General features: G+C 39.6%; 1 protein-coding gene across 1 annotated transcript in view; it reads left to right on the top strand.

Moving 5' to 3' along the window:
* The first annotated feature begins 15223 nt into the window (after positions 1-15223).
* The window catches only part of RAMP3 (receptor activity modifying protein 3), a 51668-nt gene continuing 40391 nt past the window's right edge, over positions 15224-26500 (top strand). The window contains exon 1 of the mRNA XM_084281207.1: positions 15224-15341. Within this exon, the coding sequence (XP_084137333.1) occupies positions 15290-15341 (52 nt within the window). The 5' untranslated portion in view covers positions 15224-15289. The remainder of the gene's footprint in view (positions 15342-26500) is intronic.

The raw sequence follows: 26500 nt of genomic DNA, 5'->3' as shown, positions 1-26500 counted from the left end.
TTCTCCATGTCTGTTGTTACATGTTCACCCCTCTCATCCATCAGAAGGGGCATTGATACCTTACACTCTCCTTGGTCTTTCTTTTTTTGAGCAATATACCTATAGAATTCCCTCCTGTTATTCCTTGGATCCCTTGCCAAGATCAGTTCCATCTATGCCTTGGATTTACTGATCCCATCCCTGCACATCTGGACAGCATCCCTGTGCTCTTCCCAGACCACATGTCACTGCTTCCACTGCCTGTGCATTTCATACAATCATAGAGTCACAGAATATATGAATTGGAATGGACACACAAGGACCATCGAGTCCAACTTCTGAGTCCCCATAGGACCACCCAAAAGATCAGACCATGTGTCTGAGAGCATTGTCCAAATGCTTCTTGAACTCTGAGGGCTTGATGCTGTGACCAGTTCCCTGGGGAGCCAGTTCCAGTGCCCAACCACCCTCTCTGTGAAGAACCTTTTCCTGATATCCAGCCTGAACCTCCCTTGTCGCAGCTTCAGGGTGTTCCCTTGGGTCCCATCACTGGTCACCAGGAAGAAGAGATCAGCACCAGCCTCTTTGCTCCCCCTTGTGAGGAAGGTGTAGCCCATGATGAGGTTTTCCCTCAGTCTCCTCTTCTCCAGGCTGAACAATCCAAGTGACTTCAGCTGCTCTTCATACACCTTCCCCTCTAGACCCTTCACCATTTTCGTTGCCTTCCTTTGGACACTCTAGCAGCTTTATGTCTTTCTTATACTGTGGCACCCAAAACTTCACACAGTACTCGAGGTGAGGCCACACCAGCGCAGAGCTGAGCAGGACAATCACTTCCCTTGGCTGGCTAGCAATGCCATGCCTGATGCACCCCAGGATATGGTTGGCATTCCTGGCCACCAATGCACACTGTTGGGTTATGTTCAGCTTTCTGTTGATCAAAACCCCCATATTCCTTTCTGTGGGGCTGCTCTCCAACATCTTGTCACCCAGTCTGTACATGTAACCAGGGTTGCCCCTTCCCAGGTGCAGAATCCAGCATTTGCTCTTGTTAAACTTCATATTTATTGTTGGTGATTGCCCAGCTTTCTAATTTGTCCAGATCTCTCTGCAAGGCCTCACCACCTTCGACAGAGTCTACAGCTCCACCTAATTTGGTGTCATCCACAAACTTGCTCAAAAAACCTTCAAGTCCTTCGTCCAAATCATTTATGAAAACATTGAAGATGAGTGGTCCTAAAATGGAGCCCTGGGGAACCCCACTAGGAACAGGTTGCCAGTCTGATGTAGCCCCATTTACAAGAACCCTCTGGGCCCAACCCATCAGCCAGTTGTTCACTCATTTATTATTCTTTTATATAACTGGATTCTGGTCATTTTGTCCAGAAGGATACTGTGAGAGACAGTTTTGAAAGCTTTACTGAAATCTAGGAAGATTACACTTACTGTCTTTCTTTGGTCAACTAGCTGGGTGATCTTTTCTAGAAGGAAATTAAGTTTGTTAGACATGACCTTCCCCTAGTGAAACCATGTTGGCTCTGTGGCTCTGACCAATGACTGTGTTGTCTTTTATGTGTTTTTCAATAACTCCCAGAATAATCTTTTCCATAATTTTACTGGGCACTGAAGTGAGACTGACAGGCCTGTAGTTGCCAGCATCTCCCTTCTTGACCTTCTTGAATATTGGGACCACATTTGCCAGCTTCCAGTCAGCTGGGACCTCTCCAGATTCCCAAGACCATTGAAAAATAATTGAGAGAGGTCCCATGATGGCATCAGCCAGCTCTCTGAGTACTCTGGGATGAATCCCATCAGGCCCCATGGGATTGTATGCATCCAGGTGGAGCAGCAAATCCTGCACAAGTTCAGTTCCTTAATTTCCTTCTTGCACCTCAGTTTGACCATCAGGCCCTTGCTCAGCCATCCAGTCTGCCCTCACTGCCCACTTTCTAACACAGAGGGATGGAGAGTTCTTGTGCTCTAAGGAAAACATCCTTGAAGAGTCGCCAGCTCTGTTCAGCTTCCTTGGTTTGATCCATTTTAGGTAGTTCAAAGGCACATCCTTTTTTTTTAGAGGAATTGTTTTTTCTTTTATCAATATAAAATTTAGCCACTGTACACAAAATTTATCCAAGCAGAGAAGTATTATAAAGAGAATTTAAAGAGATGGGTAGCAATATATTTAAATGCTGAGGAGCTTGTATTTTTTTCTTTATTGACATAATATTTCAAAATCTCTATGCCTAAAGCATATGTTTTAGTTCTTGCTGATTATTGTTTTGGCAGAAGAATATAGACAAACAAAATATTTGTATCCCAACATCTCACCAGCTTGATAGGCAAAAGCAGTGAATTATAACAATAAAAATGTGATGATTTGTAGATATTTAATACATTATCTTCATATATCAGTGTATGGTATCAATGTAACAATGTTGGCAGGAATGGTAAGAAGAGAGGTGTTTTGACTAGTCAGGAAAACAAAATGATACCTCAAGAAAACTCCCTGAAATGTAGCCTATGCTGAAGAAAGACCTTTGGATCCTTGTTTTTGGTATATGGAGCCTGAGTTCATGTTTAAATATTACAGGGACAGGTACTCTAGAAGCTCGTGGAGTATTACAAGTTTTCATGACTGCTCTTTAAAGAGATTGTTGATAATAGCACTGAAATTAGAGCCCATTAATGGGTATTTTAGCCAGTAACAAAGGATGCCAGTCCTTAGCCTGGCAGACCAAAACTTATCAGTAATGTCCTTTACTGACCTTGCAATGTATTTATCACAGAAAACAAAGTGAATTCCGTCATCTCCTTTGTCCTACGGCCCAGCTCTTCTCCCAGCTAGGCAGGTCACTATTTCTTGATACTTTACTTCTAGAGTCCACCCTTCCTTTTTGGTAACAACACAGAACATTGCATCAGTCAGCTACAAGCTGTTCCTTCATAGCTTCTTGCATTTCCTATCTTTGCTTGTTAACATCTCTTACAACAATATTGTTTTTGCTGTTCCCTCCAGCTTGTTTCCTTTTGTCCTGGCTGCAGGTATGCTGTTTCTAGTTGTTATCTTCAGCGCATGCTGAAGACTTATGAATACATTAGACTTACAAGAACTGCTGCTATGTGAGGGTTTATTTACGCTAATCTGGGATATATATATATAGATGTATAAACCCACTGACATACATGCATACATTGAAATCTATATATATATTCAGTGACACTATATGTTTGTATATATATATATATATGTATTTGTGTGTGTGTGTGTTACTTTTTCCTGGTTGTTTCTAAGAAGTGATTATGATCATTTTGTACTATGAGTGGGCAGAAGTAAAAGCTGTTTTTAACGTGAACAACAATGTTTTCACTAAAAGAACAGCTTGTTCTGACAAATTCTAAAAAATTATCATTTCAGATAGAAACCCAGCTGGGGCTTTCTTCTGCGGCCTGCTATAACATCCACAATAACAAAATCAGCAACTTTCCCTTTTCTCCTTCTACACCACTCAACAAATAAGGCTTATGGGAGACAGACCAGCGGTCATTCTGCATTTAAAGGATGTGAAAAAACTTGCTGGGGTGATTTGTCATGAAGTATATATTCTGCCTCTGTCAGTTAACTAAATAGTTAACTAAATATTTACTTTCTATACAGTAACCTTTGCTTAAGTGGTATCTAGCTGAGGTTTTAAAAACTATTCTACCCAGCTGAGTCACTTTTTTAATTATTATTATTATTTATTTTAATTGTCGTGGGGAAAACCTTCTCATTCCATGTGGTTTAAACCAAATCAGGATCAAAGTGCTATATTGATCTGTCAGCAACATGAAATTAAGCAGCAATCAGTGAACTCTCAGGATCAATATTAGTAATAGGATAGTTAAACCTCCAAACTGGACATATTGATATTAATAAACATCAACAAATTTCTAAACATCCTTTATAACAAATGCAAAACGGATTGCTAGTCCCATGCTACGGATCTAATGACTGTTGCCCTTCACTGCGCTATGCTGAGACCTAAAATGTGTCCATTCCATCTTCAGTGTACTTTGGTACATGAGACAGACTGATAGCTGCACCTAGATTTTTATCTACTGATGTCCACCACAAATAACTGTGCTTTTTAAGGAGTATTCAGAGGCTATAGTGAGGATGACCAATTCCCGTATTGGGATGTCATGCTCTAGGGTAGTTCAGAAATAGGTTTTTGATCCCTGGTTCCTGCGTATTAGCACACAACAAACTCTGAATTTACTTGCTGAACTCAAGGGAGAAGGAGAAAATAACTCAGTATTTTCTTATATTATTTTTGATCCAAATCTCTGACAACTCTGGCTTTAAAATCACTCCATTGTTTTAAACAACTGATCACTAAACTTCGATTTTTATTTTTATTTTTATTTTTATTTTTATTTTTATTTTTATTTTTATTTTTATTTTTATTTATTTTTTTATGTTTGCACAGTAGAGGGAGCTGGCAGTTTTTAAAATATATTCAGTGTGTTGTTGCCTGTGAAGATAAGAAATGTGGGTGGAATAATGCATAAGGTTTTAACAGTGCAGCTCAGGAAGGTGATGGACATTTATTCTGAGCCATTAAGTGAAGTGAGTCAGAGGATTGTGAGTTAGTGGCATTAATGGCCTTTAATGGCAGCACTACTATGAGTAGAGGCAACATGCTGCTCAACCATATGATTTGCAGCTGATTTTATTAAACTACAGCTTGCCTTGCTGCTGTTGATGTTCACAAATATTTATTTAATGGAACAATTTAAATGAAAGACATGTACATATATGAGAAAAATTTCAGTTACATTTTTATGATTTGAAATCCATTTTTTTTTCCCCCTCATCTTGTATTTTAGTTTCTGTCAGGCTGGTTTCAGTACAGCCTCAGATTTGGTCTGTCAGAGCTGCCATTATAAAGCCACATGTACTTACTTGCTCCTGAGTCCGTTTCTGTGAAAATGATCCAGGTTAACCTCTCATTTTCCTGCCTCTGTAGGATTAAACTATCTATGCTAAACACATTTGGATAAAACTGGGCAAGGGAGAAGCTGTATATTTAGCTGTGCTGCTAGATCTGGAAGAAAGTATAAACCAGTCTTATCTGCTGCCTTCCCAGATCCACAGGCACCTCATACACTCTAATAAAAAGCACCTTGATCAGTGTTTGTTTCCAACACATTCAGGAATGATCAGGAATGATCAAAGAATAAGTAGTCAAGTTTTCTTCATTGTGATTTCTTGGGAGTCTCTAAACAGACGCAGAGAAGTATGGGGAGACTTTCCTGCTCTGCTGAGGACAGAATTTCTATCAAGTAATTTGGCTATATCCCAGCTTCCTTACTAATTACAGAGAGGGCCAGCTCAATCTGCTTCTTCTCAGGGTGCATCTGCTGTGTGGCACAACACCTGTGCTGGGTAGGTAGGCAGAGCAGTTGGAGGATAGAGACCTCATAATACAGCTTAGGCACATCACACTGCCGTGGTGATCTCATGCCAAAGCCATGGTGATCTCTGTGGGTGTGAGTGCTTGTGGTACTACCAGTTGGAGAAGCCTTGTTTTCCTTCATGACCTCTGTCTGTTTAAGGATTAGAGATGCATAAGGGAAACGTAAGTGTATAAAGGTGTTGGCAAAAGGTAGAGAGGGGTGTGTTTTGAAGGAGTTTTCATATAAGGATGAGTTTGAAAAATGAATTTAAGCAGCAGGATTTTCTTAATGTAATGAGCTGGTGAGAGCAGGTGAACTCGTGGCTTAAATTACTTTGAATTCAATTAGCAGGGGATACAATAGAACAAGAACTCTAGCAGCATGGACAGACAGACCTTAAGCAACAGGAGAGGGCAGCATAAAAATAATCAAACCTTTGATATGTGAACTTAAATGGGATCACAAAGTTAACTATATCAACAGCTGGGGTGTGTGAAAGACAGTGATGATGACAGTGCTCACCCAAGTGGCAGAATGAGGCTTGGGGGATGAACAGCAGGCTGGAACAGCTCTGAAGAGCTGCCTGTTGACCAAGTCACCTCACAACCAGCAGTGGGATGTCTCAAAGGAGACATTAGGATGATGGTGTGAGAGGCAGCATTAGGCAGAGAGGAAGAGGTCAAGATCGAAGCAGCAGATTGGAGACAAAGTTATCCAGAGACTGTGGGAAACAAAAGGGAGCCAAGGAGACTGAGTAGAGAAAAAAGGCTGACTGGAAGACGATAGAGTGACATTTGAGAAAAAGACAGAAAACTAGACAACAGTTATGAACAGATAGAGCTGTCAGGATCCTGAGTTCATTAACAGGCCTTAATGAACCCCACACAGGACCCCCCCACACCATCTCCTGGGGCTAGGGGCACAACTCTCTGGCTGAGGCTGAAGTGCCCCATCCTGCCCTGAGCCCCACGGCTGGTGGGCTTGGTCCAGGCTTGCCTCTGGCCCCATCTCTTGGCTGGCTTCCTTGGCTAGGTCCTGGACACAGCTGGGGCTGTGTCAGAAGTGTGGACTGGGAGCATAATGCACTTGGTGGTGTAGGAAGTTGTAGGGTGCAACAGGAACAGCAGTAAAAAGTGATGTTGGAAAAATAGTGGGAGCAGCATTTTGGAAACAGAAATTATCATTTTTCTGTTGGATTTCTGTGTTTTGTTAGCTGTGTTATTAGAATTGATTGCTCTATAGTCTATTATTTAATCATCTTAAGTCACTTATTCTTCTGTTTATTTGCAGGTGACTACAGGAGTGACAGTTTATGCTATTACCACAGGGTGTCTCTCCCTGGTAAAGTTTGATATCCTATCTCTTATGACTCGTATAATCTCTGGTCCGATAATTACTTTCTCTTTTTTTTAGTTGAGATAACTCACTTGAAAGGATTTCTTTGATTAAATGTATCCATTAATATTATCTCTAGAATAAAAAAGGAAATGTGCTTCTTTGCATAAATCCTCTCAGTTGCTGCTTGGACAGCACATTTTTCTACAGCCCTCTAAGGAAGATAAGCGTCTTTTGAAGTTTAGTTTGAATGGAAGCCCTGCTATCAATTAATGAATATTTGATAGGTTCCAGAATTAATTAATTGAAGAAAGTAAATATCTATGTAAGTAAATATCTAAAGTAAATATCTACTGCAGGAAACATATATGCCCATCTCTTACACAGACTGATTTAATGTAAATCCATGGAATTGTTCACCTGAGGAACAGTATCATTCTTGGGCTTTCTCAATCCATCTCACAAACTATCACAATGCTACCCACAATGCTGATTTTTTACTTAGTAGACAAGTTAAAGAAATATTGTTTAGGAAGTTTTGATATTTTTGTTCATTATAGTCATTTCTTCTAGGAAAGAAAGAAATATTAAATGAGTGTTAAAGGGAATCTCTTCCTTTAAGAGATAGGATTGCTATCTCAACCCATGAAAACAGCTTTCTTTATGAGATCAATTGCAGACATTTATTCAGAGTTAGATTACCAATATTATGAAGAGCAGATGATAAACAGAGATGATCCAGATAGAGGAACAGCTGGAACATGGGCAGAAGACAGGGCAAGTTTAAAATATTTGGGAGTAATGCTCCCTTTAAAAGTAGTTGCCAGATTTATGGTGTGCATTGATAGATACTTTTGGTTAAATATTTATGCTTTTTTTTTTTTTTTTTTTTTTTTTTTTTTTTTTTTTTTTTTTTTTTCCCCCCCACAGGCACTTTAAGGACTTTTGGGGAAGTATAATTATATCTTTGCTCTGGGGCATTCTGTCCGGGTTTTCTTTGATATATGCATTTGTTTTAACCTTTGAGGGATGACTGAGGCAAATGACAGACTTGTAACAGCAGTGCAAAAAAACACCTTGCATGTGTTCAAAATTGCTTGACATCACTGAGAACTTTAAATCTTGGCTTTTGGTCTGGGGAGAATTCGTAGTTTCTGATACCTCTTGCTTCCCTGAGCACAAGGCTGTACTTTCCCCTTATGGCTCTTCTACACTGGGATTTCCCTCAATTATTCCAGTTACTCCAGCCAACATCAAGCAGTAAATTCCACCTGACATCATTGAGCTGCAACTGATTAATCAGCCAGCTGATATACTAGATGGAGATGCCGTGTGTGCATGTGTCCTGTTGGTACAACACCTGCTCTGCCTGTCATCCACTTACTCACATCCTTCCTCTGATTTAAAAATCTCAGGAGACAATGGCAAGGATAGCTTGCCTTTGGAATATTTTACATTTATATCTACTGACAAAGGAGCTGCCTATCTCAGTTAATCTAAGTTATTTAAAGCATTCAGCCTATCATGCTCATGATCATTGTCCACTTCCTTTCTGTGTAACAATGTCTGGTACATTTAACTCATTATGAGGACAATTGCTATCTCTTTTTGTAGTTTCTGATCTATCTTGAAAACAAAAAGGACTGATGATAAGAAGAGATCCTGTTTAAGATTTCACTGATACTTCCATGAGATGTGATAACGTACTACTAGAGTTAAAGACAGGGACAGATTTTTACAGAAAATTGACTAGATATGAAGGGCTAGATATTCTGCTAAAGGTAATTAAACTTTCCATAAAGAGTGAACATTTCAAAAGAAAATTTTCTTTTCTTTCTACCATAGTTTATACTTTTATTTTAGGATATACGTTGTTTAATTTTAACTAGCCAATAAATGCATGCTTTAGTTTTCTTAATAATAGCTCAAATTTCCTTAAAATATAGGTTAATTCTCAGTGAATCAGTGATTAGCCACACCCATTTCAGCAGCATATGCTGCTATTTGACACAGAGTGAAGATAGCGAGTGCTACCAAGATAATTCAATTCATTGTTCCCACCCATGTCTAGATCTTATTTCTGTGTTGCTTCAGATGTTTGAAAAACATAATTTTCTTTTTCTTGATTAATTTTAACCTTGATCCAGTTTACTGCACAGTAACATAAATGATTGTGGGAACACCTCAGAGGAATCGGCAAAACGATGGGAATAGGTAGCACTATTGTTGTGAGGGGAGAGTAGAGTAACTTCTCTTGCCTAAAGCGCTAGCTTGTGACTTACAGTAATTCAGCACATTTAGCTCTTCTCTCTTTTGGGGAGTCAGAAGAATCCATGCAGATGCCATATTTTTTGTTTCAATTAAACCTGTAATTGATTCAATGGTAAATGCAAACACTAATTGCATTGCTATATCAGGGAAATTATTGGTCTTTATTGAAGTCAGTCAAAGGGAGTCCCAAGGCTTAAGAATTGAAAAAGTACACTCTTACAAAGTGGAAAAAAAAAAGACAACAACCACAAAACAAACCAGGTGAATGGATACATGTGGGATTCCTGGAAAAAGCTATGACAGTAATGGAAAAAAGGAGCAATTAAGTTCCTCTGACCCTTTCTTTCCTCTCTTCCCTCTTTTCAATGCCAGTGACAATCAGTGATGTGCTTTAGGCACACTGCCAACTAATTTTCTCTGAATTTCACAATGAAAAGAAAAAGCATTTACTGTGCATCACCTCTCAATCAGGGGAAAGGAATGTAATACTTATAAAGTGAATTCATGACATTAGGTAAGCTCTCTGGGTCTTATCTTGTCCTCAAGTGATGGAAACTGGAGCTCTGCACCATTGTGCTACAAAGGAGATGGGTCAAGTAAAATGTGGTAAGACAATCTCTGAGTCTGGGCACACATTTTATGCAATCTGTAGCAACTTCTGTGAGGTGGAGGCATAAGTTATCTGCAGATGAGCTGTGGTTACCTTGGGGCTGTAAAGATTACAAGGTTAAAATAATATGATTTATTATGACAGAAGTATAACTGTGAATGCAATAACTACTTGAAGTCCACCTTAATAAAATTGCTTATTCATTTATTTTTTTTATTTATTTTTTTAAAACTGCCTGTGTTTTACTTTAGAAGGATAACTGTGATATTCCTGAATAGTCCATGTTATGTCTTGCACTCTTTTTGTACTGCCAAATAACCCTTTATTAACTATGGCAATATTTTCCATTTTATATAGTGCTGCATTTTTCCGTGCTCATTTATGGAATTATCCCATCTAAGAAGCATCCTGGGATCTTACCTTGCTCAGCCCTAATGCCAGTCCTTCATTCATCTAAGAAGGAAAAATTGGTCCGTTTCCATGCTAAGGAGATGATGGCTGGCTCGTAATTGCAGAGATCAGAGGCAGTGCATGCAATCAGAATTCCTGGCCTCACTGAACTAGAAAAGGCTTTCCTGCTTTCTGTTGCAAGTAATTTTATGTCAGGCTGTGTGCTGTTTTACCAATCTCTGCAGAGTCAGCTGAATTTCAAGGGTTATAAAAAGATTGTTAAATATTTCTTCAGAGTGCTGCAAAAGAATTAATAATTCAATTTCTGTAAAATTTTGTATAAAGAGAAATCATGACATTTTTTCTAAAAGGAAAAAAAAAAATGTGGTTCCATCACTCTTCTTGTATCTTTCTCCCTAACTTTTCAAGCTGCAATTGACACATTCCCTGCAGACATTTCCTAAGCTGTTCAGTGAGTATTAAAAAAAAAAAAAAAAAAAAAAAAAAAAAAAAAAAAAGCCTCTTCTGAGTGAAAAATCAGGGCCTCAAGAACATATCTGAAACATATCTGACAGTGGAGTGTTTAAAAAGACATGAATTAATCTTGGTTTTATTTAGTCTGGAAGGAATAGAACATTGTGCATGTTTTTGAACGTTTACATTAAAAGAAGCCATGATTTGTTTCCTGTGCTGAAGCTAAATTACAAAGACTTTCTTTTATGCTAAAGCTCCTGCCTGATGTACAAAAAGAACAGTAGTGCGCAACAGGAAAAAAAGATCACAATGTGCATGATGTAAACTTACAAACAGCTTTGGGACGGTCCTTTCGATAAGACAAAAACAACTGGAAATCAGCTACACGTCTTAGTTCGTGCAGGCTAACTCTCAGGTCCCTTGAAAAGACCAACCAAAAAATTAAAGGCAGATCAGATTGGATGGGACTGAGGTCAGAAGAATAGTGTTTGTCCATCTACACCCTTCACAGCTGTGGTGCTGCCATGTCACTGGTGCTAGGGGCAGTAAAGCAGGGAGTGCAGAAGTCTTTCAGCTGCAGCCCAGGCTTTCAGTGGTGTGTTGGGCTCTCCTGATGTGCTCAAGCCCCCAGCTGCGGGGGGCTATGGGAAAGGGCACGTGCTTTGGTGGAGGGCCCTTGACCAAGAAATTGTCCTCCAGTGGGAGAAGCAGATACAGTGTTTGCTGCCCAAGAAGGAATGCCAGCTGCCTTCATTACTATCTGGCATGCGAAGTGGGGCTGGAAGGGATCTACCTCGAGTCCTGGTATCACCGACAACTGATAATTGTCTTTAATTGGATTAACCTAACAGCGGTATTTTAAGTGCTTCTTTCTGGTTTCCAGAGGGAGCTATTTATAGCTAAATATAGGTTAATATTTATATTCATTTTATATTTATATTCATTTTTATTTATATTCAATATAAATATATTTATTCATTATAAACAAAGGTCATTTTCTTTCACAGTAAATACAATGCAAAACACATACAAGCCACTTTAGTTATTTATTTCTTCCTGGAAATAAATGTGTTCTCCCAGAATACCTGTCTATTTTTCCTCGATCTCTTTAAAAGTAATTTTTATGTTATTAGTCATAGGCATTGATGTTGATGGTGCAAGATAACCAAGTAGCTTGAAATTTTTTTTTGGTTTTGTTTTGTTATTGCATGAAGACAGTTAACATGCTAGAAACCTAATAAAATAATTGTGTGTTCTGATTTCTTAGAAATAAGGTTCAAATTTTCAGGTTTCAAGGCTGTCATGTAATAGCTAGGTTTGTAAAATAAAATGGTTGTAGGGGTGCTAGATAGTCACACCTCTGAAACTGAGTGCATTTTGAAATATGTATTGATTGGTTAGGTGCTTAACTATGAACTATGCTCAAATGACAGAACGTGTTCACGTGTCTTGAAAAATGCAAATTTTTAGAATACTGTCAAAGTAAGTTTGCTTTCCTAATCCACATCGGCTTTTATGAAAAAAAAAAAAAAGAGGATTCTTACATGTCCTTTTCTTCCTCTTCAGATCAGATCATATAAGCATAAAGAGTTTCTGCTCATCCGATTTGACTGACTTAAAATCAATTTACCTTTTCTATGCACTGTGGTTTTCCATTCATAGGGAGAGGCCTTTTTAACACTGTCTGTTGGCATATTCATACATTTCCTATATTGGTTGTAAAAATACAGAAGAAAACATACGTGTGAAATTGTGCAAACAGAATGCAGAGGAGGAAATTATTTTAATGACCTGCTGGTGCCTGTTGTTTTTTTAAACTGCTGGAGTAGGAAAGTCACATTCCTAGGAGCACTGAATGGGAGAGCAAGATGACCTACTTTAGCTGAGATACAGATGAAGTGAACCTGCTCTTTCAGTCGTCATGCCAGTGAGCAATTCAAATAAAATATGGCTTTAAAATCTGAATGCAAAAATGTTGTGTTAGAAGAGCACAAAAAAACTTTCCAGTCTGTAACCCAACAAGGTATTTCTTCACACAGACAAGTGAGACTTGAGGCTACAGAAAAAGGTGATGCTTTTCATAGTGTAATATCTCCAACTTTTTATGTTTTATTTTCTAAGCTTTTTTTTTTTTTTTTTTTTTTTTTTTTTTTTCTGTTGCATCAGTTTAGGCTCTAGAGTATGAGAGTTTACTGCTGTATGTAATGCTGCCTTGAATACTCTTGCACTTACAATAACAATGGTCCTATATGGCTTGGCTCCTTCTATCTTTTCTTGTCTTGGATTCCTTGGCAACCTTCAGTGCTGAAAAAAAACTACCTATCTGTCTGTTGCTATTTTTTTTTTTAATCTGGAGGGTACATGAAAAAGGATGATCTGCAGAGGTGGTGTTTTGGGACACTAAGACAAACTATGGTTTTGAGGTTATTGCAACTGCATATTTTTGGGGCAGGATTCAGAGCTAAGCACAGCAGAGGGAATTTGTAGCATTTCTTATTTGAATTGGATTTCTACTGGCACAGACACATAATGTTACTAAGGTAGATTTGCAGAATAAAAGAGTTCACAACCTTTCCGAAGTAAACTTGTTGGTGTTACTGCAGCTGAGGGGGAGAGACAGTCTTAATGAAAACTTTTAAATGTCTTAAGTTGCCTCTTACCGAAGGTTCTAACCCTTTAACACTTGTTCATGGGTACACCTGTGTATCAGATATACTTGCTTTAGTTCACGTTGCTGAAGATATCACCTAGGATACTTGGCCTGTTATATACTACAACCTGACTGTCTCTAAACTAGTGCATTTGCCTATATATTTTAGCTATTTTTCTACCTTGAATATTTGCACTTTCATTCTATCTGCTGCAAGCATAAAATGAGAAGTGCTTGCTAAACCTTCCTAGCTGAAAGCAGTAACTTTCACTTGTAAAATTTGTAGATTTCTCATCTGAAGCATGTGAGGATGATGAATAAAAATTAGAAGAAAAATTAGTGCTGTTATTTCCGTATCCTATGTGACGGAAATATTGGCTGTATGCTGTATATTGTAAAATATATTGTTGAGTACATAATTAAGCACATGTCATAACACTCGTAAAGATCAGTCCAAGTTCCTGAAAATACTGATTGTTACTTCAGATATTGCCTGTAACTGATTTTATAAGGGGAACCAAGATCATAGCGATAGGAAGGATGCTATACTAGATCTGTGGTGTGAGGAGCTTTGTGCTTGTCACTGTGCTGTGCTCTGTACTTTCCTCTGCTCTTGCAGCTTGCAAGTGCTCCCGGCAAAGCACAAGTGGCAGCCCCTGTGCAGAAAGATGATCTCCTTGAGCTATGGGTAATTTATGGCTTATGGCATTTTACAAGATTTCATTTCAGTTAAGAGGAAAAAGTGACACACAAATAATAGAAGGTTTATTATAACTGATGCACTTAAATGTCTGCAGAGCTATTTCAGCACCTTGGAATTGCAGCCTTCTCTGTGGCTTCCCAGGTTTTCCATTTCCTTCAGCCTAGATAAACTCATCAATCAGAGTTACTCTTAGTTTGTGTATTCAGTAGCTTGCACTCGGATGCACGTGCAATGTGTAGTTCTGCCGTGTTTGGGGTCCCACTCTCCAAAAGCATTTGAAAGCACTGTTCTAGGCAAGTGCTTGAAGTTTTCAGGAGTGAAATGACTGACAAAGAAAAGCATCTATGTTCTTGTGCATGGCATGAAAATTTTTCTTAAATTTAAAGATTTTCTGTCATTCGACCTTTAACAATGACCATGATTTAATGTTCCACTGAAAGGCAGCTACTGAGGTGAATCGTTCCTTGTGCCTAGAAACACACTCTGACTTATTATTCCCTAGCAGTACAAATATCTTTAGCTAAGAAGATATTTCTTTAGGAGCTTCTCAATCTGTTGTTTCTTGCTGGAGACGGTAAATTACTAGAGAGAGGAGAGAACTCAAAGAATAAAGCGTTTAAGTATTGATGAAAAGGAGGAGCCTTACCATCCTCCCTCTGGATAGTGCCACACAGAGATGAAATAGAGACACAAAAATAAGCATTTTTGTAGAGCTCCTGGCTGCTCTGGCTCTGTGTGGGATTAGGCTATCTCTCTGCCCATGTTCAACCGTAAATATTAAGCAAGTTAACATGTTGGTGCTGTGTAGGCCAAACTGCAGGGGCTGAAGGTGGACTAAGGCAGGTGGCCACCAGCCCCTTGTGCTTTCAGCCAGGGTGAGGTGGCAGGAGGGGAAAGGCTGTTGCAGCTCCCTGGGGCAGTAGGGGTCCCCGACTCCCCTCCCCTCCCCCGTCACTGAGGGGCTGGGTGTTTGGGGGGAGAGACATTCCCTACGGGCAGGAGGGTCTCGCCCCCACCTTTGGCTCAGTAGGGTGGAAATGGTATTCCTCTGCTTGTCGTGGCTTTGGGAGGTCCTGGAGGCACAGGCTCGTCCCCACGCACACACATACGCGTGTGCACGCAGAGGCACACGCGCACACTCGTGCACATACCCCCACGCCCGCTCTTACACACATACAGGGCTCCCTCTCCCTGCCTCCACCCGGAGCATCCCCCCGGTGCAGCCCAGCCCAGCCCGGCCTTGGAGCCGCCCCCCCCGCTGCCGGCAGCCCCCCGGGGGCGGGGAAGCTGCTCCGCGCCCCCACCCCCCCGCGCCCGCCCCCGCCGCCGCCCGGGGCTGGCCGCCGCGGCATGACAAGGAGCCGCCCGCCGGGGGGCTGCGGCTGCCGAGCGGTCACCCCATGCGGCTTCTGTCCCCCCGCCGCCCAGCCGAGCCGGGATGGAGGCGCCCGGCTGCTGCCGCCGGCATCTTCCCGTCCTGCTGCTGTGGGGTGAGCCGGGGGGGCCGGGCCGGGGCGTCCCGGGTCTGGGCGCTGATGCTCCGGGACGCAGCAGCCCCGCGGGTGACGGCGTGGACCGGCCGAGCATCCGCACGGCGCGGGGGTGAAGCTCGGAAAAGGGAATGGAGCATCTCCCGGGGAGGGAGAGAGAGAGAAGGGTCGCCTGCCGCAGGGCCCTGCGGGGACCGGGGTGCTGAGTGCGGTGTGGTGCGGGAGGGCGCTCCCCGCCGCGGAGCGGGGTGGGCTGGGGTAGAGCGCAGCATCCGCTCTGCTGGTCCCGCAAACAGCACTCCTCTGAGAGACGGACCCGACTTGGTCAGCCTCGCGGAGCCCGAATCCGACCCTGGGGGAGGCAGGTTTGGTCGCGGGAGAAGGGGAAAGTTTGCAGCTGACGATGAAGAGGGGGCTGTTGTTAGAGCGCTGAGTTACAAATGGGCGTTGGTTAGAAGTGTAGATAGCCTTCAGCTCTTTTGCTAAATGTAAGATTAACTTTATTGCTAGAAATACTTGTGTAGTGCTTTTTTTTTTTTTTTTTTTTTTTTTTTTTTTTTTTTTTTGTCAGGTTTCTAGTGTTAGGACTCCCAGATACAGTGTGTTGCAGTTAGGTCAAAAGCTGCTGGGAGGAGGCATTTCTGACCTTCCCTTTACAATAAACCCAGAGATGAGGTTAATTCCCCACAAGTCACAGATAGCGGAGAAGAAAATCAGACCTTGTAGATTTAGAAGGGTTATCTGAGGACTTTATAACTTCACTCACTAACTTCACACTCCTACCGAAGTACAAAGCTGGTAAACACTGGACAGCTTTCTATAAAAAGACCCACAAATAAATGAGTAGTTGTATTTATAGTGTTCAGCATCGTTGTCTTACCTGTTCGGTCAAAAGAATTACAGGTCAAATACATAATTTTTCTGGTCTCTGTGACTTGAGAATTGCTAAAATCTTATATTGATTGTTCATTTTATTTTTCTTTACTTCTCATCTGAAAATGAATAAAAAAATGTCTAACACCTGCCTTGATAGATGAGGATTTATGCAGTCTTGAAGTTAGGGAAACAAGTAGTAATTTATTTATTTATTTTTTGACTGTGGAGACATCCTGATGTTTCTGTGACTTTTACAAAACAAAATTACTTAGTGAAGATTTACTTTCAGAGAATGTGTGGAGTGAGGGACAAATCCCTGTAGCTCAGAAAGCTAGCAGACATTTTTTACCAGAGACACAGGTAAATCAATTGTGCTAGACATTTTTGACTGTGCTAGTTGCTTTCTTAAAAGCATAACAGCGAAGAAATGAGTTTAAGGATATCTGTTAACTGATAATACATCACTTTTGCTTTAAGTTGGAAAGGACAGATATAATCAAAAACTAAATTAAATCAGAGTAATTTCCTGGTAGAAAAGCCTTTTGGGAGCCTTGAAATTTTTATGACATAAAATAAGGAAAGTTTTTAATAAGGAAAGCCTTAACTGCTTGAAAACTAAACTTCTTCAAGCAATGCAAACATGCTTTTAATATCAGTTATTTCAAAAGGTTTCTATTTTGCTTTCCTCCTCATTTTCTAATGTCTTCTTTTGATTAACCAGAGACCCATGAACTCTCTGGAAGGTGAGGAGTCTTCAGTGTTAACACTCACCGAATTCTGTAGGGAGCTTGTCTTGGTAGGGACTGGGACCTTCTCCCAACTCAGGACACTGCTTTCTGAGTGTCTTTCCGTCCGTGGCTCTAAAAACATTATCGCTATATAGAATCATTGGCTGTGTTGTCTCTCTTTGCAAAGATGGCAAAAAAACCAGTGCGTTTGCTTCTCGGAAGCTCAGAAAATACAGGAGAAGTTGGGTTTGTGGTGGTGTGTGTATGTATCTGCTGGTGGGAAGGAATCTGTGAACTGAGGTGGCTGGCACAGGCGCACATAATTGATAGTTTATCATAAGAGTGTGGATGCTTAGAAGGTATCTGTGGGTTGCAGAATCTAGGGAACTGGGAAATAATCATATATTTAAAAGAATCCAGTAGGATATTATGATATTCCACTCCTATGTATGGAAGCTAAAGCAAGGAGAAACTTAAGACATTTAATGACTTTAATGACTTGACTAAGACATATAACAGACGAAGTAGGCTTTTTATACAAGTAGTTGTTGTTTTGACATCCCTGTCCAAAACTTTGCTCCTCCATCGTTTGCATAATATCCACATTTCAGTGGTATTATTTGTATATGAGTTGAAAGATGCTATCAGAATAAAGCTGGATGTTTTTTCTAAATTCTAGAGGAGTCTTTCTCAGTATGTGTATATATACAGCATGTGTATTTATACACATACAGAGAGATTAAAGTACTTATCAGAAATAGTTTCCTATGCAGATTTCCAAGATTGTATATGGTTGTTCACATTTCTTAATCCTGTTTCACAGCAGAAGCTTAACATTTTGGCAAGAGGTGAACAACCGGACAGTTAGAAAGCTGGGAACAGAGACTGACTTCACACGCCTGTTCTTACTATCTTTTTTTAAATACCATATCTCATCCTGTAAACAATCCTGGAAAAAAATATGTATTAAAATCTGAATTTTGTAAGGTCCTGAGTTCCCTTTGCCTGGAACGCAGTGTCCATAACTCCTAGGAAGTTTGGACTCAGATGGGCGGGAAAATTAATGGGAAATAATTTTGCTAGGTTAAAGACTGAAAACCAAATCAACACGTGTGTGTGCGTGTATTTATTTCCTTATAAATCTATCATGCTGTTCTGCAGCTGCAAAGGGTGGGATGAAGAAAGGGAAAACCAGTGTGGGAGTGCTGAATTTAGTAGATCCAGGCGGGTGTGCGTGTAAAACAAATAAACCTTTGCAAAGAAGAACATCTGTTTTTGAAACAGAACAGAAGGTTATAACAAAAATACTTTTCTACCAAAATAAATATGCTTCATTTTCTAAATATATGATTTTCAACACCGGATGAACAGGAAGATCAGTGGACCCCATCAAAATCTTCTGAAAGCAAAGCATTAAGTGTATAAGCAACCTGTATTCCAACTTGTTGTTGGATCCATATGTTCTTCCCACTGTCCTTCACCCTTTCTGTTTCTCCTGATCCCTTTTCTTGGGAAAACGTTGTCCTTTCACTGAGGACATGGACATGGGAGACAGGTTCATGCTATGTGCACTTGACAGCAGTATTTAATGTTTGAGTTCAGTTATCTAAAGTTTCTGGGTGTGAACTGTAGGTGGTAGCACAGAGCATCAAATGCCATTTCCAACTCTTGGTCCCAGAAGCCAGTAGGGATGATACCAAAGGGTTTGCAGGTAACTCCAGATTGAATGTGGGAAGGAAGGAAGTGGGCTGTCTGAACCCAATTTATACCAATCTAAGTGAGATCCAATCCTGAAAACCGTTAAGGTAGTAAACACTTCTTGAATTCGTAAGATTTCCCTGCCTAAATAGTAGTTCAGTTTCTAAATAGCTTTGAGGTCTGAGGCCCCAGATTTTATGTTTGTTTTAGCTATATCTGCAAGACAAACCGAGAGGATGCAAACTGAAGCTAGAAGTCTTTACTGAGATAGGCAGGTAGCACATAGGCAGGTGAAGATACACAAGAACCATGAGATCTTAAGAAAAGGGTTATGAGCAAGAACAGATCACCTCAAGGAGAACTGTGGGAGGTTTTGTCAATTAAGTTGTATTTTAAACATTGCAGCAGCACCTGTTTGGTTTTTTGTTTGTTTGTTTTCTTTCTTTTTTTTTTTCTTTTTTTTTTTTTTTCTAGTTTCTCCTACATTTCCATTGATAAGAGATGATTCGTGGCTTGGATTAGAGTCAAATGAATCAAATTTCAGTTTTTCCAACTCAGGAAAGAAACAAAGTGAGGGTGTCCTTTAGAAAACTTCATTTGCTACCATCTGTGTCTTTGTTGTTGAAATTAGTGCTTGAGAGAGAGGTACGAAGAAAGCAAAGCGTGTTTTCATTTAAGGCTCATAAAGAAATTAATTTTCACAAACATAATGAAGCCTGTTTTAATTCACACCTTTTTATTTTAGTAAAAGCTGTTGTGTGAAACATCCTATTTCAGAATAGAGGTATATTATTTTGTGTTTTATGAAAACAGCCTGTTCTTTTTTTCTAAAATAAGAGTCTCTTCAAAGATAGTCTTGTATTGAGACAAACTGGAAAATATAAATGACAGAAAAAAAAGCATTATTTTAGAGTGGCTGTATGTGTAGAACAACCTAAAATTCTGCCTGAAGCTTTTGGAGCATTTGGGAGGAAGATATGTGGGTATGAGTATAAGGAAAGAAGTGAGTAGAAAGCAAAAAAGGAAGTCTTCATTTCTAGAAATTTTTAGTTTTGGTTCCCTGAGACCAGACTGAAGAGAGGAAGCAGTTCAGTTCCTCACAAAGGGCTTTAAAAGTGTGATGGTGTTTTTCAAAATGATCTGAAGGCTAGAGAGGGTCCCATCCTTTATCTTGAGAGCAGCTTGACATGACCTACTATATTGGCTTGAACAAGGGGCATGTCTGCATAACAGCTGGTGGCCTATATTTAGCCCCGGAATAGAGAATTTTATCTGTGTGAAGCAGACGGCCAGATTTATGGCCTTTTGCAGAAAGGATTTTATTTGCTCCACCTATGCTCCAAGTGAGACTCTGATTTGAAGATGATAATGTGATAGGCCCTGCTGAGGCCATAGCACAGCACTGGACTGACAAAGGCACATCTTGTTCGCATCTAACTAGATTAAGCTGAGTAAGCAAAGGACTATGCAGAAGCACCGCACCCTACAATAAAGCATCTGTTTTATTACTTTCACACCCTAATAAATGTGACTAATTTGCCCTTATTTTGGAGAGCTTGATATGGGGAAAAATTCTTCAGGCAGTGTGAGAAGAAATACTGTAACTTACATCAGCCAATAATGACTGTCACTTTGCATAGTAACTCAGAGTTTTGTTTCCAAATGTTGTAAGTGACCAATTTCTTTTGTGTTCCTCTGTGTGCAGTGAGATTAATGCTAGAGACTGTAATGTTTAGAAAATATTCTTGTACGTTTGATTTTTCAAAAATGCTTAGTTTGGGATGTGACAGGATATGCTTCACTTGGTCTATGTGGCCTTCCTGCCTTCAGTGTCAAGGAAAAGACAGTTCACAGCCATTGGGTCTTGTGAGCAGACTGTCTAAGTATCTTCCAGAAATAATACTTTGTAGAAGCCATTCAAGTGTTCATTAATAGGACAGAAAATCTGGGTTTCCTCCAAGGCTTGAGCTCTTGAACTTTAGGTTAGAGAGTACTGGGACAGAAGAGGCTTAGAAATTGTTGGATTTGATCTGTAGTCCTCCCTGTTGCTCACCCCCCATGCTTTGTGCACTGGAGAACATCATTGTGGCTGTGAGGAAAATGTCCTCACAGATGTGGTAATAAAGAGGCCATGTGGGTGCCCACAGTCTCATGGACGAGGCTCCATTGTCTGTGGAGTACCTGGACACATTCTGCAGTTTAGAAGTGAAGGGGACCCTTTGTTTGGAGGGTATCTGTTTTTGCTGCCTGGTTGCCGCATGGGGCTCTGGAGCAAATTTCTTTGTGTTTGTGTTTGGCAAGTCATTGCAGGTGTTGCACAGTCCTTCCACACCTCATGAGTTCATGAGCTATTCCAGCTTTGCTCTCAGCGGATCTCCACATATCAAGAATATAACTTGTCCAATGTAATGTTAGAAAAGATTTAAATGTTTAGCTGTTTACTATGTACAGTATTAAGTTTACATCTTCAAGGGAAATATGAAAAAAAATTGTTTTGTTTTCATTTCAAAGACTCTCAAAGCTGGAATTTCCATGGTTGTAATGCAGTATGTATGAAATCTCCTATATTCCTATTTTAGAAAAGCACATCACTATATAGTTTTGTTATAAGCTAAGTATCACAAAACAAATAAACAAAAACCTCACACCACAAAAAAACTCAAACTTAGTACTTACTGTATCATATTAAAAAGTCATTGAAATACCTCCTTCCTTGTTTTTGATCACTGGACCTAGGCTGGATTTGCATTCAGGCAACCCAGTCTTTATCATTAGGTTAATGATGCTGCTGAAGATATTTCCAGGAGGTTGTTTGGAGTAGGAAACATTATGCCATAAAATACTTAGTGATGCACAGTGAAATAGAGCTAGTATTGATGCAGTAACTATGGGTCCACTTTCTTTTTTACTAGCTGTAGTGTAAACTAGAAACACCAAAGGAAGTCAAAGCAATGTGAAGGAAAGGTGAAAGGAAAAATTAAGCTCCACAAACTATTTGTGTTTTCTTGTCTTTTTGCATTTCAAGATTTTGGAAAGAAATCTTAATGCTCTTCATGCATTAAATTATGTATTTTTAATAAAAGATAAAAATCTGTGTGGTAGAGTAATATTTTAAATCTGGTATTATTCAGTGGGTTTTAATTAAAGTAGGCTTCAACTGTATCCTTTTCTTGCTTTTCTGTCAGGGTGGTACGGGATACATAGACTGGATGTTTGATATACTGGTCTTCTGGAGATTTGGGCTGTTGTATGCTTAGATGTTTGGTTTCCTTTTCCTCTGAGCTACATCATACTTTATCATGTAATGAATTATGAAAAACCTTGCCAAAGAAATAAATACTGGCAGAAGCAATCCAAAATAAACATCTCCCATAGGAAGTGGGAATTCTCCATCACTTTCAATCTTGAAAACTACAACTGGAAATATTTTTGAAGAATACATTGTCATTTGAACAGAAGTTATTGGCTTGGTGTAGAGATTATTGGAAGACGTTCTTCCCTACTTTCTTGTACTGATTTCTTATATGACTCAAAAATCTTGAGGATAATTTTCCTCAGACAAGGGAAAAGCAAGTTCACCTCAATATGAGACCAAAGAAGGGGAAAATTTAAGACCAAGAAGAATGTTTCTGAGACTGAAAGCAGGCAGATTTAGATAAACTTTTTTGCAGCTTCACTGATGGTGTTTGTGCTTAAGAAACTCTTACGGTGTATGGATCAATAGAGAACAACAAATATTGGTCAGATTATGTCTATGCTTTCATTTTAGTTCCCCCTTTTTGGTTGAAAGATATGAATACACATTGAAGTGACAGGAATTGTATGAAGTGCTCTTTTCTGTAAGTGAGGGTGAATTAAAACACTTCACTTACCCCTCAGTACAGCAGCAAAGAGTTATAGAAACATTCTACAGTGATGCAGGGAGGCTGGTTTTGTGCAAAACTAAGCAGTCAGCTCAAGTGCCACTAATTAAATTCACAGTTATGAAACCAAAGTCTAGCAGTCACACAGTACAGTTAGCTCCGATGCTTTTTGGAATAGCAAGACATATATACATACATATATATATTTGCATCTGAATTTATGCAGATATTTATTTGCGTAGTCCCCAAAATGAGGGATGAGATTGTTCTACTCTTAAATTACAGAAAAAGTTCTTAACTATTTACGGTGTCAAAGTTTGAGAGAAAGGCTATGCAAATAAGTTTTGGATAGTGAAACAATAGGGTTGCTGTGCATCAGGGAACTCTGGATGACGGATCAACCACCACAGAGCTCAGAAATGTGTAGATTTGAGAATCTCAGGAGCCTGCTGTTCAAGGTCGGTTGTGTTCACTGTTTTAACCTGACTCCGTAAATAATTTCATCACTCCCTAGCAATTCTTTTACCTCAGGGGACCCAGTGGGAGAAATACTTTCGGTATTTTTCCCTACAGTGTTTACCAGCAATAGGATCTGAGGCAATGGCATGAAGGTGTGTTGGGGAGGTTCATGTTGGATATCAGGAAAAGGTTCTTCACTGAGAGTGATCGGGCACTGGAACATTCTCCCTAGGGAAGTAGCACACCAAGCCTGCTGGAGTTCAAGAAGTATTTCAACAATTCTCTCAGACATATGGTTTGATTTCTGGATTTGAACTTGATGATCCTTGGGAGTCCCTTCCAACTTGGGTTATGGTGTGATCCTAGAATCCTATGAGCTCTGGAGCACTAATAGACTACTTTGTCTACTTAAGAAAACAACCTCACACTTGAATGGTCAACCCAACTTACTTTTTCATGGTAGACATGGAATACAGTGAAAATGTGACTCTATAGAAGTTATGTTGATAAAATGACACAACATGGTAAGTAACAGTATGAGGAGAGTAGTGCATGTAGCATCAAGACAAGATGGATTTGCATGGTGGGGTTTTTAGTTGTCTGGTCAGAATGTGAAAAAAACATTTTCCCAGGCCTTCTGTGTTGGCAGTATCTTCATTTAAATGTTCTGCCTGTCAAAGGAACAAGAAACTTTCATGTCTTCAAGTATCTCACGGTTTTAAAGACTTCCTCAGGAGGGAGTGTGCTGTGACCCTCGTCTGTGAAACTTATATGGGTCATTTCCCTTTCACAAGGTTATTTAAAAGAAAATAAGAGAAAAAGTCGCTTAACCTCTCTTGGGCTATTCTAGAGAAGCAGATTAGAGTCCTTATTTGCCTTGGGGGACTGGTGTTTTACACTCATTCACAGGTGGATAGGCATAAAGTCAGTATGGTGCTGACCTTACGTTTCCTTATTATAGGGAAACTTTATGTTCCATCACATTTTATTTTGTCTTTTCCTGCCTCTTCAGTTAATGACAGGCAGCTGAGTTGCAATAATGAGTACCCATTACATCAAATACATGCTTCAAGGGTGATCAGATGCTAGTGTCAGACAGGTCCTGGATATGCATACTGCTTTGGTGGAGATCAGTGTTCTTACATAGACTGGGAGAGTGTCTCTCCACTGTAGTTGCAAGTTGGATGTCTTTTTTGGGGGAGTAAATCTGAACTGTATTGCCTCATTTATTCATGTACCTTTTCCATTAATTACACAGCAGACACATTTCACAGTTATCTCGGGCAGAGAGGGATTGTTGTGTACTTCAGTTGCTCTGGCAACATTATCTGAGAGAAGGGGATGGCTGTGTGACAGGTCCTGGCACAGGACTGCTGTTGGGGTGACACTGTACTCAGTGTGATGTTGATTTCTGTTTCTGGCTTTAGACAAATTTCCAGTTCCATCATTATTTCCATAGTTGATGTGAAGTGGAGATTGCAGTAGTAGTTCCTCACAAGGCTATAATGAACTTGAAGTGCAGACATTTAGGGGAGAAAACAAGGTTTTCACCTCCTTTTGCTAAAAGCATATTTATCTTTGATCATAAATAAGAGCTATGATTTGGTTGGTGAAGAGATAATAAATCTGTGTGACTATCACTGTATCCCAAGACCCCAAAGACTAGGTCTCTCAGAAGTTTAGATGAAAATGAGCATAAGGTTTTTGCAAGGCCTGTAGATACATCCTGAATAGCATTCCTTCCTAAATACCCTGGGAACAGGGGGCAGAAGAGAGTACAACCAGAGATGGTTTGGATTTGTTAGGAAAAGCTGTTCTTATCATTTCTCCAGGCAGTAGCCTATAGCACTTCATGAGGAGCATCATCCTCTGGAACCTTCTGGCCACTATACATTAGGTCATAGTCCCTGTAATGTCTGTCTAATAACTGTCATGTCTAAACATTTTAAACAGTTTCTAGTGCCATGAATTTCTTTCTACTATGGAAACAAATATACTGTTCTTATTCTTCTTCAGTTTTATGCTCTGGGAGGATCTTGAGTTACAATTTCCTTCAAGGAGCACATTGATTTATACCACTCTATTAAAACAGTGTGAAGAGAATTTACTTCAAGCAAATGGTTCTGCTTTTGGAATATTTAGTTCATCTACTGTCTGAAGATCAGTGGTTGTAAAAAATACCATTTTATATTTCAGTTACACAATGCTTCATCAAAAACATCATAATTGGACAGGAAAGAGTTGAAGAAAACATTTGGCATTTCACATTGAGCCACATGACTTCCATGTAATGCAGATCTAAATATTTGGATGATTGCTAAAAAGTATCTCTCCTAAGTCTGTTGTTGAAATGGTATGCTTTATTTAAATTAAACTATTTATTTAAATACTGCATACTGGCTATATATTTATTTAAATAAAGAAAGCATACTGGTTTCAAGCAAAATACTAGAAAACCCATCAAGCAACTCTGGGAGTAGATGTAGGCTGTTCAGAAAGTGTCAAGTACAATTTATATGCTGGCAGTAGAGCTTTAAGCACTTTACAAAGGAATGTGAAAGACATTTGTATTTCTTCTCTGAAAAATTCACAATTGAAGTATGAGTTCAGAATAATTGGCACGTTTCTTTGTAGTCACTGGAAAGCTGGGGAACTGAACCAACATGAGACTGAGCAGTTGATGCCCTCAGTAACATTTCCTGTTGATTTGCACTGATGAAATGAAAAAGCTTAAATTGCTTCCTTTCATGCTTTTCTTGCTCTGCAGGAAGAAGACTCTAATGTCCAAAATTGTTAACTGTCGGAAATTACTTTACCAATTCAAAGGCAATAACATAATGCCTCAAACCATGATAAAGTGCAGCACTGAACTGCACATTTAGTTTTAAATATTACGTTTCTTTGACTAATGTCTTCCACACAGCTGACACAAGAAAAGAAATATAAAGTATTAAAAAGGTATCAGCATCAAATCAAGGAATAATGCAAAGCTGACTTCTGTGTTAGCCTTCGTCGCTGGGTAACTTCCTGGGCATAGAGAAACTTCTTCTTTAAGTTTCCAGGTTGTACCTTAGCCAAAACCAGCTGCATCAGTTAACTCTTTCTCTTCTGTCTACATTCCTTTAACAGACCTGGGAAACTGTTAACATGGATTAAAAAAGAAAACAAACAAACAAACAAAAAACAGAACTACATGTATTTGTCCCACACGAGATCTCCCACTCACTGTCAGCACTGAGAAAATTCCTGAGTTTTCCTTTTGAGTTCAGCCCAGTAAAAATCTTTTCATATGTGCCACATTGCATGCTCACATCCCCTAGTTAGCCCAATGTTCCTTCCCAAAACCAGATTGCTTTGTAGTGTGTTACTGACATGTAGGAGGAGTCAGAGAGCTGGGATGATACTATACTTTGCTGATGCACCAACAGATTGATCTACCCTGCTGTTTACCTTGCACCTGCATATCCATGTGCTGATACAGGCATGTTTCTTTTGGGGACAATTTTGAATGCAAGTTTGACACTTTTTTTTTTTT

This window comes from Netta rufina (genome assembly GCF_964035555.1).
Source record: "Netta rufina genome assembly, chromosome: 2".
In the NCBI taxonomy this organism is placed as follows: Eukaryota; Metazoa; Chordata; class Aves; order Anseriformes; family Anatidae; genus Netta; species Netta rufina.
Note: the sequence above shows the minus strand (reverse complement) of the source record. Positions and strands in the feature narration are given on the sequence as shown.